Source organism: Mauremys mutica, chromosome 7, assembly GCF_020497125.1.
Source record: "Mauremys mutica isolate MM-2020 ecotype Southern chromosome 7, ASM2049712v1, whole genome shotgun sequence".
In the NCBI taxonomy this organism is placed as follows: Eukaryota; Metazoa; Chordata; order Testudines; family Geoemydidae; genus Mauremys; species Mauremys mutica.
Window position 1 is genome coordinate 61508725 of NC_059078.1, and position 12464 is coordinate 61521188.

Genomic DNA, 12464 nt, shown 5'->3' on the forward strand with positions numbered 1-12464 from the left:
TGTGCCCTTTGGGACTGCGATTGTGTTATGCACAAATTCAGATTGATTTGCTAATATATATTTAGCTGTTAAACTGCGAGCCCAAATGTGATTAGCTCTCCCGTATTCCAGAGTGGCATGTGGACAATTATGAGGAATAACAAATAATGGAATGTGAAATAAATTCTGTTAGCTATAACTGAGTTAGGGGTTTCCAGCAGGCATCCAGTTGTATAGATTCAAGACAGAGGAATACTAACTCATAGGCGATTAAATTGTAACCGAGTTAGAGCCGGAGAAAATGTTGTTACTGCTGACCTTTCCTGAAATGTGTCAAAGCCATCCTGATAACTTCAACTCCAACTTATTAAATTTACTCCCTGTTCAGGAGTCTGTGCCTGGTTTGATACATTATCATGCGAAATTGAATGACAGTAATAAAGTCCCCCTTCCTACAGTTCTGGCAAGCCCTTTCTCATAGTACTAGCTCCTGTTATAGAGAGAGATTTATGATAGAAATGCTTTTCTTCAGTGGATTTGGAATTAAGCCTCTCATTTGATTTGAGAGGCTTTTCTGTATGACTCTCAGCCAACATAAGGTTTAGTGTTCTTCAAAGTAGCAAGAGACAAACCCAAATCCCAAGTGTGTTACCCCTGTTTATCTCTTGTGGCTTCTGCATTTAATAAATTGCACAAGGAAGAAAAGTTAGGGATGGGTTAGATGCAAATAACTGGGCCTCATTCTTCTCTCACTGATTTTTACACTCAGATTATTCCAGTGTAAGTGAGGCCTGAATCAGGTCCAAAGTATCTCTGACTTACAGTGGAATGGTTTAGATTTTAAATACATGCAGTGATACATAGCACTCATTTATAGCCTGATACAAAGTCCATTGAAATCACTGAAAGACTCCTACTGACATGCGTGGCCTTTGGATCAGACCCTCAGCGCTTTTTGTCTCCAAAATGCTGTACAAGCATTAACTGTGTTTGTCCCTGGGAGACAGGAAACTGTTATTGCTAGTTTAGTGCTAGGAGAACTTACTCTCTGAAGTATCTTTTGGACCATGTTATGTTGCTGGTTTTGAGCAGAATGGGTTCTGGTTAACATCTGATGAGCTGTTATGGCTCTGTATGGTCACTCTATCTGTGCCAGTTGAATGTGGAATATTTTTCAATACATTGGTTGTAGCCATTGGTAGATGCTATTGGAAAAGTCCCATCAGCCTCTAGAAGTTTTGCTTAAACTATTTTAAAATAATCTCTGCTCTAAGGTATGTGGAATGCTCCGGGCTGGTTTAAGGCCTAGGCACTGTGGGCCCACGTCTATAGTCCTGTCTCCTTGAGTGAGGAGATTACGCTGAAATCTCAGCTCTCACTTTTAGACAAAAGTAGGTTTCTAGCCCTCCTGGTTGTGAAGAAAAGCTCACAACCATGAGCAATGTCTCTGCTGCAGTGAGCTCTGCCTGCATCTGCAGACAACCTGAAGTGACAGCTCAGAGATGGGGTGAACTGCCTCATGCACCTCCATTGGGTATTCACTCCAAGCCCCAGTGCTCTGGGGCAACCCACCCCACCTCACCAGGGGGTCTTTATGAGTCAGGAGGACTGCCCCCATCAGTAAAGCAGATATACTCTGGCTGCAGGGGCAAGCAGTGGGGGCACCTCTTCTAGTGCTGTTGACCTAGAGTTCCCTGTAAGAGCAGCATGAAGCCTCCCTTCCCCTGGAAGTTGACTGCTCCTGGTCTCTGCTTTGGCCAAACAGGCTAACGACCGGCAGTGTTTCGGACTAGAACTTTGCCCGCTAGCTTGGAGCCTTGTAAGCCCCATCCCCGAGCCTCAGGGCTGCCTGCATAGATGGCTTCAGAAAACATGTTAAATTCCCTGATGTTTGAGGTGGTTGAAAAACAGGCAAGAAAGGTTTGCAAAAATGTCATTCCTCCTTTCCCCCCGCATTTTTGATCAACAATTGAAATGTCAGTGAAATCAAAATTCTGAGAGCATTGTCTAGTCCAACTTGGTACCTACCTTATGTGACGTGAGGTTAAACGCTTGCTTTGTCTCCCTCCTCTCTAATGCCGCAGTCTCTCCTGAGGATCCTGGAGAACCCCAAGTGCCATTCGGCTTTCAGAACATGCAGTGGATTCAATGGACTCCTGTCTCTTCTCTCTGACATGGAAGGTGCATTACAGGACCCGCCGTCAGGGCCGTGGGCAGCTACGGAGCATAGCCTCATCCTGGAGCTTGTTTTGTACACGCTTCAGGGGATAGCCGCTGCCCTGCACCTGGACCCCATCAACAGTGACTTCTTCCAAAGGAATGGCCTCTTTGAGAAGCTGGCAGAGGATCTCGGCTCACTCGGCTGCTTCTGGACACAGGGGAGCCAGCAAGTCCCTGTGCAGCTTGAGAAAGGAAGGAAGTTTGCAGAGTTCTTGAACGCAGCCTTGTACTCGTCAGAACCTTTCCCAGCATGGCTCAAGAGTTGCATACGGATTCTGAGTTTCCTTGACCATATGATCAAAGGGACCCTGCATCTGGACAGCTGCTTCCTGGAGATAAAGCCTGCTGCAGAAGAACCACCATGGGATGTTCAGAAGGGACAACTAGATCAACAGGAGGAGCATGGTACTAGCTTCAAACCACTGGAGAATAAATTACCTGCCTCTGATTACAGGGCATGGGCAGACCCTGAAGACAGGTAGGTCTTTGATTCTTTATTATAGAAAGACCCCAGTATCCAAGAGCAGTAATATTTGGGTGTTTTCTGGTGTCACTGAGGAGCCCACAGTATTTTACATGTAGTAGTGAAATAAGCCTGACAAAGCCCCCTGAGCTGCAGGCTGATAGTATTATCTGCATTTTACAGGGAGAGTGGTCATCAACCAAGGCCCAGAGGTGGTGTGACTTGCCCCAGGTCACACAGTGAGTCAGTGAGAGGGTCAGGAATCAAGCTGAGGAGTCCACACTCCCAGGCCTGTGCTCTAGCAGGCAGACAATGCTACTTTATAAAAGGTGAATGACCGCGAACATTGCAGCATAAATGTCAGTGTTTGACTTCAGAGGGACAAAGTAGGGACAAGCTTGTCTCTTTTGCCAACAGAGGTTGGTCCAATAAAAGATATGTCCTCACCCACCTTGCTTCTCTAATATCCTGGGACCAACAGGGCTACAGAACTGCACACAATTGTTTGGTTCAGTGGGACAAGGGGCTATGAGAGCTTTTTGTCTTATCCCTGGGCTCTAGATTATATACTGGGTGAGCTTTCAGAATGATCCTGTCTCTTTGATCAAGTACCAGAGAGAGGCTATAGGTCACTGGAATTTGAAAACTATTTTTTAGCCTCTGCTCAAAACCACCCAAATCAATATTGACTCCAGCAATGGGATAGAAGATTGCCTCCAATCACTGGGTGCAATGTAAATAGGCCTAAATCACTATTTACTTCAAATGCCCTGTACTGGAAAAATGAAGGAAGCAGCCATGCTGTCTGCCTCATTTTATATATATCAAGGCAAGAAGGTCAGGGAAGACATTCAAGGAAGGCCGGGAGATTTCCACAGCACTTGGAAGGTCAGATCTGTGTTTCTGGGTATCTTTTATTAAGTAGTGCCTTCCCACAATGTTTACATTTCTTCCCTTAAGAGACAGGGGAAATCTCTGGCAGTTTCCTGTGTCCCTGGCTGCAGCTCAGATCTCCCTGTGCTCTTACATACTATTCACTGTATTTCTGGTTGGAGCTAGAATCCAAGCGACAGAGGATTACAGATCTGGCCATGTCACCATGGAGGCATCTCCAGCTATCTTTTAAAGAAGGAAAATGACTAAGTTGCATTTGAAGGCCAAACCTTGACGTCCTGACTCATAGGAAACGCTTGTTGAAGTTAATAGGAATCTTGGTCGAGTAAATGCTAAATGCAGACTGGGTTAGCACCTCAGCATTTGGCCTGCCGTGATTCATCTGGGCATTATCTGAAGCTGTGTGAAAAATCCTTGTAGTTTTCCTTGGCCAGCTGTCAGAATGGCTTCAAAGCAGGTCACAAGAGATGCTTCCTGAACACCCCGGTTTGTACTGAAGATGGGATTCCACCTGGCGATGGGCTAGCTAGTTCAGATGAAATGCTGTGGTGAATATGCTGAGCGGCACATTCACTAGTGTTCTTCCCTTGGCCCAGGAGAAACTTGGAGGGACTTGGGTCAGCAGGCAGGGGGCTCGCTCAGGCTGGGCAGCGGGCTGACCTGGGGCAGAGGCTGGGTGAGAAGCAGAGAGAGCCAAGCAGGGACTGGCAGCAGCAGGGGACAGGAGGAGTGACTGGCAACCAGGAGGCATGAGGAAACAGCTCTGGCTGGATGACAGCAGGACAATGGACAGTCCCCCATCCCCCGCCCTGATATCGCAGATGATATATTTTTCCCAATGAGATCCACCAGCCTGTAGTTAGGTTCCCTTATGAGAGTGAAGGCCTAGAATGCTTACTCCAGGATACTAGGCCTGAAAGGTGCCCCGGGGCAAAGCCCTACTTCGACCCCTCTCTAGTACTGCCTTCCAGGGACTGAGTCAGGAACTGTGGGGTTGTATTATGGGACTCTGGCTGGATCAGTGAGATACAAGTGGCCTCTGGTTTTGGGTGCCCCAGCTTTTTGAGCCCTCTTGTGCCCTGAGGAGATGGTGCCTGGAGACATGAGCAGAGCCATGTTAGCCAGAGGCATCAGCAGAGGAGGGAGCTGAGCTCAGCAGCCAGGAGGCTTGCAAAGAGAGTGAGGAAGCTTTCACTGCCACTGCCTAGGCATCAGCATTGAATGCTCTGCAAATAGGCATGGGAAATCCAGTGCACACGGTTGGCTTTCCTGATAACCTGCAGCTTCCCCTTAGCTGCTTCTCCCTCTTCACACTTCCCCGTGAGAGGCTGCAGCCCCCGGTGCTCTACTAGGCTGGGCAGGTCTATAGTGGCAGGGCCGGCTCCAGCTTTTTTGCCGCACCAAGCGGTGGAAAAAAAAAGAGAGAAAAAAGAAAAACCCAATTGAGCTGCAGCCGAAGAGGAAGAGAGGGAGTGAAGGACCTGCCGCCGAATTGCTGCCGCACACCGGGCTGTGCCGCCCCAATAACGGACGGAGCGCTGCCCCTTTCTATTGACCGCCCCAGGCACCTGCTTCCTTAACCGGTGCCTGAAGCTGGCCCTGTATAGTGGGAACCAATGTGTAACAACCATGCGTTACCTGTGAGGCCCCAACCTGCAGGCGAGTACTGAAAAGTTAGTGAAAAGTAGGTGCCTGGGGAAAGGAGGGGATGAAGTCCAAGGGCCTGGTGACTTGTGCAGTCACTTCCCTGTGTGCCCAGTGGGTGTGAAATCCCGCTGGTAGTATTCCATGTCCGCGGCCGCTCCAGGCACCGGCGCTCCAAGCGCATGCTGGGGGTGGCAAGCCGCGGGGGGCGCCCTGCCAGTCCCTGCGAGGGTGGCAGTCAGGCTGCCTTCAGCAGCGCGCCTGTGGGAGGTCCGCCAGTCCCGCGGATTCTGCAGCAATTCGGTGGTGGGTAAGCCAAAGCCGCGGGACCGGTGGACCTCCTGCAAGCATGCCGCCGAAGGCAGCCTGCCTGCCGTGCTTGGGGCATCAAAGAAGCTAGAGCCATCCCTGCTCCATGCCTGCTTTGCCCTACTGTAAATGATTATACAGAGTACAGGGCCATGCAGGAATGGGCTCTTCAATCTCATCTGAAGTGCAGCCTCTTTGAGTGAGGACAAACTCCTTTGAAACCACTCCACAGTTCCATCCACTGGCTATGGCCTGTGAGAAGATGAGGGGGGTTTCTCGCTCCAGTGCAAATGCCTAAAGTGATTTGTATGACAGACGGGCGCCCTCCCTCTTGCGTTCCTGTGATTAGAGAGAATATTTTGCCGCAAGCTGTTTTAATGGAGGCTGATCTCTGGGAACCAGATTGCCCCCTGCTGCAGAATGGCGGCAGCAACTGCCTTTCCATAGGCTCACTGTGCTTAATGGCTCTTCAGCTTCAATGGGGCAGCTCACTTTGTCCCCAGCGCCCCCTCTCTTAGTTTTAAATAGCGGTGCCTCCTGACTGGATTTGGGATCAACAATGTGATGGCACCTGATGGCCTCGGACAGGGCCATGCAGTGGGGAGAGGAAGACAGGGCCTTTCACAGGATAGTAGTGGGGAGGGAGCTCTGGCTTATTGGAGTATGGCAGGGAGGGAGATGGGGCCTTTTGGAAGATCATTGGGGAGAGAGGAGATGGCCTGGGGCCTATTGGAAGATCATGGGGGAGGTAGGTAGGTGTTGTACTGAAATTGCTCTGAAAGACTTAAAGAGTTAAAGGTGTTTATAAACCCTTTCGCTGTCCAACGTTAAACAGTGATAGGCTGGTAGGGTTGTCAAGGTTGGTGGAAGCATTCCTGGCAGTTTTATCCCATGACATAATCTTTAATTAAAGATTAATCTTTAATTCCTGGAGACTCCAGGGCAACCCTACGGTTCAGGGTTTTCCTTGTTTACGTGGCAAACACCCAAAAAACTTTAATTCAAATTGAAACTTTATTGATTTAACACATGAAGTTAAAACTAGTATTTCTATTGAAACTTTGAGTGATTGATTGTGCAAAACAAACGTAGTCAGACCTTCTCAAAATCTGTTTCCTTTTGGAGTCAGAATATCAGTGTCTTTTATTTTCAGAACAACTTTCCCTTGATGAAAAGCAAAGGGTTAATTTTATTCCACCCTGGTGTGTAGAGGGCATTCACTTATCCTGCTGTTAACAAGCAGACAAACCCAAGGAGGAGGAGAGACAGGATAGAAAAGATGGGAGAAATACAGCTTGTGTTGATGTTTTTGGAACCCTGGACCGCTGGTTAGTTATGAGTGGATGCTTTGGCTGGCAAGTTGACCACGACGCCTGCAGCTTTGACCCCTGGTTAGTTACGGTCTGGTCAGGGTTGTGGTCTGGTTGGATTCTTTCTCCTTAGACGAGGCAGGTTTGGATGAACACAGAATAGTTGACTTCAGGATTCAATGAAAAGCCAAGAGAGTGAGAGAGGATAGGAGGAAAGAAATGGCAGGGCGAGACAGTCACACAACAAGGGAATATAATATAGGATCTCAGGCATTGTTCCCTCTAAGCTGCGTGCACACAGATCCGAAACACCGTGCACACGGTGAAACACACAAATTTGCACAGAAGCACAAAAATTTGCACAGAAGAAATTTTTTGCACACACGGCCTGTCAAAAATTAGAGGGAACATTGATCTCAGGAGCCTTTGTGGTGCTGGTAGTTCGATCTCCCCACTGATGGGCTGAGTGGATGTCCTAATGAGATGACTTTCAGCACTCACAGGTGAAAACAAAGTTCATTAAGCAAGAGCAAGGCCAGCCGGCTTCCTGTCAGGAAGAAAGTCCCTTAGGTGGGTCAAGATGAGTTGCAGTGCTGGCAGGTTGGGAGATGAGGGGAGGAGAGGAAATGAATTCCTTTTTTTTTAACCCCTCAAAGTCTCTTCTTAAGAACCCCAAAAAGGAGTAAAAGGGATGGAATATTTTGTCCTCATTATTTTGTCCACCAATTAAACCCATTTCTATAAGGCCCAGCTTGGCACAGTAACTTTGTTCCCAATTTTTTTTAATTTTTTTTTTTTACCAGATCTGATCTCACCACAGTGCTTTGATTTATATCAGTAGCCATTTTCATTGGACTTGTAGAGTTTCTCCATCTGGTTTTGTTGCACCTATTACAATAGTCATTTACTGAAAATAACTTTACCTATTTTTCATGGTTATTGTAACATCTTATGAACGTTCATGTACTTTTTACAGCTGAGTTTAGGGTAACTTTGTAAGTCCAATAATCACAACAGGTCTCTTGGATGATTGTGGGGAAGGAAGTGGGTGGGGCCCATTGGAAAATCATGGGGAGTGGGGGTTCTATGCTGCCCTTGAAGGTGCAGTTCAGGGACAGGCAGAGATTCAAGCTGGTTCTTCTTTGTGCTCTAGCCCATCCATAATTATGGCACTGGCTGGGCACTTGGACAGCATTGTCAACCCAAAGCATTCAGAAATCATAAGTCAGCCTCTTAAAATCAAGAGAGAGGCTTAACATTTTTAAAAATCATGGATTTAGCTCTTTTTTTATTTACCTCCTAGTGTTTGAGCCTAACAGGGGCTGGTTTTCCAGCTTTTCTCTACAACCATGAGGGCTAGAAACATCTTTCTTTTTTAAATGCAAGCTGAGTTTCTCATGTAATCACAGGACTCCAGGAGCTGGGGCTTTAAGAAAGGCACCACATATTTATAGAATGGTGACAGTTGGTGACACTGCTTGACGTTGTCTCTCTTGCAGTTTTGCCGACATGTTCGGTGTCATAAGATCCCCAAACACAAGGGGCTCACTTTCTCCCTGGTGTAACAAATTCCCTTGATTTCAACAGCCTTATGCAGCAGATGAATTTGGCCATACGAACACAGCTAAAGAGTGAAAACTACAAATAATGGAACCCAGGCCCCATTGAATTTAAGGGGAGTTTTGCCCTTGATGTCAGTGGGGCCAGGATTTCACCCAAACTTTGTTTATTTAAAAAAAACATGTCTCCTTGCTTGTTTAGCCATCAAACATCGGAGCCACATTCCTCCTTGGTATAGATGTAAAATCAGTGGAATTGCAGCCATTCGCACTGGAGCTGAATTTGACTTATTAAGCTTAAAGAATAACAAACAAGTAATTTTTTTCTGCAAGCGCTATTTAATAAGACAGCATTTGCCTTGAGGGTGCAGTAATAGTCATTGGTCACTGTGGGGCAGTGTCCCACGTTAGTCACTTTGCACTGGTCTGTTAGTATTGGCTCCTGGAAATGGCAAACAGATATTTATTACAGACATTATTCTCTTTTAGTTTCATATAAAGGCCTTTTTTATTCCTATCCTGTTATTTATTCTTTCTGTTTTACACAGTGTGATAGTGCTTGCTGTTTTATCTTTCACATCCAATTAGTGCTGTCAGATATTATCTGAGTTTCATTCACCAGGATCTATTGGAAAGGACAGTGTATCTGATAATACTGTACAGCCCACATCTTTCAACTGGCTGGAGCTTTGGTTCAGCTAGAAATTTGTGTTTCTCCAAACATCCTGAGCCTGCAAAGCCTGAGCTAGAAATCTCATGAAAAAGCAGCTCTCTTCTCATGTTACCGGAATGTCCTTCTTCTAGCCAGTAATGTGGCGTGAGCAGACTTCCCTGTGGATTTTGATGCTTCATTTTCCTCTCCCTGAATGGGCAGAGGCATGTGGCAAAAATGAAAAATGGTGGGGAAAAGTAAATAACCACAAACTCTTTCTCCCCCTCTAGGCAGGTTCTGAGTTGGTTTGATGTTTGGGGAAGGGTTTAGTTGCGCAGGAAGGCATTCTGATTTTATTCACACTCTGTACCTTCCCCACTTGCTGCTCTTGGTTTGGGGAATCCTAGAGATCTTGCTCAGTGCTGGATCCTAGGTTGTGATCTTGGATCTCAAGTAACAGAGAATGTGGTACTGCCTTTGGAGGCATCAGAGACTTTTTGTAGTTTACTCTTTATGGAGCAAATTCTTCAAGTCAGAGTCATTTGAAAAATGGCTCTGCACACCTGGGTGTCTTTAGGGTCATGATCCACGAGGTCAGATTTGAGCTTTGGTTGTACCTTTCGGTGCTTCTAGCAGGGTGCATCTTGGTGGTGGTTCTGTTTCTGGCCGTCCCAGGTTGCTGGTCCATTGGTTTACTTTTTAGCACTGAACCTGGTCAATGCAAGCAATGAACAATGCGGTTGTCCACTGGGGAACTGGCTCACCTTGTGTAATCTTGTCAGCAATGCTGTTACAGTTTCTTCCCATCTATTTCCTGCAGGTTGGAAGGGGGAAACTGTGCCATTATACATCCAGGTGCTGTCTGTGTCATGGTGAGGCTGCTTCCAAAGCTCTACAAGGAGGAACACCCTGAGGTAAATCTCCATCTAGATGGTGCTTTGAGCCGTCTTTCTTTCCTTCACCCCTTTGACCTGGCCCATGCTGTAAGTACCATTCATTCCTGTACACAAGCATCACTGAAATCAGTCCAGATAACTAGCAGAGAAATAGCCCATCGTTCATCATGCTCATCGGGGCAAGAAGAACAGAAGAACTCTTTTTCCAGGGTGATCATAGAACCAGGATTAATGGGGCTTTACATTTAGGAAAGCGGTGCCCTGTGGGTTGATAAAACTTGCATTTATATTGCACCATTCACATTAAAGGATCTCTCACATTGGCTAGACCAAGGGTAGGCAACCTGTGGCACGTGTGCCAAAGGTGGCACGTGAGCTGATTTTCAGTGGCACTCACGCTGCCTGGGTCCTGACCACTGGTCCGGGGGGGCTCTGCATTTTAATTTAATTTTAAATGAAGCTTCTTAAACATTTTAAAAACCTTATTTACCTTACATATGACAATAGTTTAGTTATATATTATAGACTTATAGAAAGAGACCTTCTAAAAACGTTAAGATGTATTACTGGCACGTGAAACCTTAAATTAGAGTGAATAAATGAAGACTTGGCACACCACTTCTGAAAGGTTGCCGACCCCTGGGCTAGACTGTGCCATTGGGTTTTGATCTGGTGCAGAACACAGCCCCTGCTGCTCTCTGGATACTCCCCACAGCAAATAAGAGGGTGGCTGGGTGGAGCCTTGGTTCCATTCCCTCTACCAGCTGGCCAGAGTATCTGATCAGGTGCAAGGGGATGGGGGAATAAGCTGCACCCTCTGGTCAGCAACAATTTATTTCCCTCCCAGAGCAAGAATGGAGACAGGGAGGGATATGGCTGCATATGGCTGCTGTTTAACAGAGGCATGCAGCAGCTTACAGAACAGTTTTTAGTACAGGAAGAACATCAAATCCATTGGTAAATGCAGGGGGGATTGAGCTAGAGTCGGAAGAAGGCGCCCATTTTGTCCGGGACACCTGGGGCTAACAACTCTGCTTTTCAGATGAGTGGGTCTCTAACTGCCATCAAATGAACAATGATCAGACACCTGGCTCCTATCCAATTTGGATTGTAAACAGCCCAGTGTGTTCAGGAGTGTGTGGATTCATTTCACTTCAGGAAGAAATGCAGAGATAAAATTTCTCGATACTTTAAATGACTGCTTCATGGAGCAGCTGGTACGGGAACCCACAAGGGGAGAGGCGACTCTAGATTTAATCCTGAGTGGAGCGCAGGAGCTGGTCCAAGAGGTAACTATAGCAGGACCGCTTGGCAATAGTGACCATAATACAATAGCATTCAACATCCCTGTGGTGGGAAGAACATCTCAACTGCCCAACACTGTGGCCTTTAATTTCAAAAGGGGGAACTATACAAAAATGAGGGGGTTAGTTAGACAAAAGTTAAAAGGTACAGTGACTAAAGTGAAATCCCTGCAAGTCGCGTGGGCCCTTTTTAAAGACACCATAATAGAGGCCCAACTTCAATGTATACCCCAAATTAAGAAAAACAGTAAAAGAACTAAAAAAGAGCCACCGTGGCTTAACAACCATGTAAAAGAAGCAGTGAGAGATAAAAAGACTTCCTTTAAAAAGTGGAAGTCAAATCCTAGTCAGGCAAATAGAAAGGAGCACAAACACTGCCAACTTAAGTGCAAGAGTGTAATAAGAAAAGCCAAAGAGGAGTTTGAAGAACGGCTAGCCAAAAACTCCAAAGGTAATAACAAAATGTTTTTTAAGTACATCAGAAGCAGGAAGCCTGCTAAACAACCAGTGGGGCCCCTTGACGATGAAAATACAAAAGGAGCGCTTAAAGATGATAAAGTCATTGCGGAGAAACTAAATGGATTCTTTGCTTCAGTCTTCACGGCTGAGGATGTTAGGGAGATTCCCAAACCTGAGCTGGCTTTTGTAGGTGACAAATCTGAGGAACTGTCACAGATTGAAGTATCACTAGAGGAGGTTTTGGAATTAATTGATAAACTCAACATTAACAAGTCACCGGGACCAGATGGCATTCACCCAAGAGTTCTGAAAGAACTCAAATGTGAAGTTGCGGAACTATTAACTAAGGTTTGTAACCTGTCGTTTAAATCGGCTTCGGTACCCAATGACTGGAAGTTAGCTAATGTAACGCCAATATTTAAAAAGGGCTCTAGGGGTGATCCCGGCAATTACAGACCGGTAAGTCTAACGTCGGTACCGGGCAAATTAGTTGAAACAATAGTAAAGAATAAAATTGTCAGACACATAGAAAAACATAAACTCTTGAGCAATAGTCAACATGATTTCTGTAAAGGGAAATCGTGTCTTACTAATCTATTAGAGTTCTTTGAAGGGGTCAACAAACATGTGGACAAGGGGGATCCGGTGGACATAGTGTACTTAGATTTCCAGAAAGCCTTTGACAAGGTCCCTCACCAAAGGCTCTTACGTAAATTAAGCTGTCATGGGATAAAAGGGAAGGTCCTTTCATGGATTGAGAACTGGTTAAAGGACA

The 12464-nt window shown here is 46.1% G+C and overlaps 1 protein-coding gene across 3 annotated transcripts in view; it reads left to right on the forward strand.

The window, feature by feature from the left end:
• WDFY4 (WDFY family member 4) overlaps positions 1–12464 on the forward strand; it is a 285705-nt gene that overhangs the window by 87039 nt on the left and 186202 nt on the right. For all 3 annotated transcript variants that reach the window (XM_045025801.1, XM_045025800.1, XM_045025802.1), the window contains 2 exons: positions 2064–2677; positions 9851–9944. In XM_045025801.1, coding sequence (XP_044881736.1) covers positions 2064–2677; positions 9851–9944 — 708 coding nt within the window. The remainder of the gene's footprint in view (positions 1–2063; positions 2678–9850; positions 9945–12464) is intronic.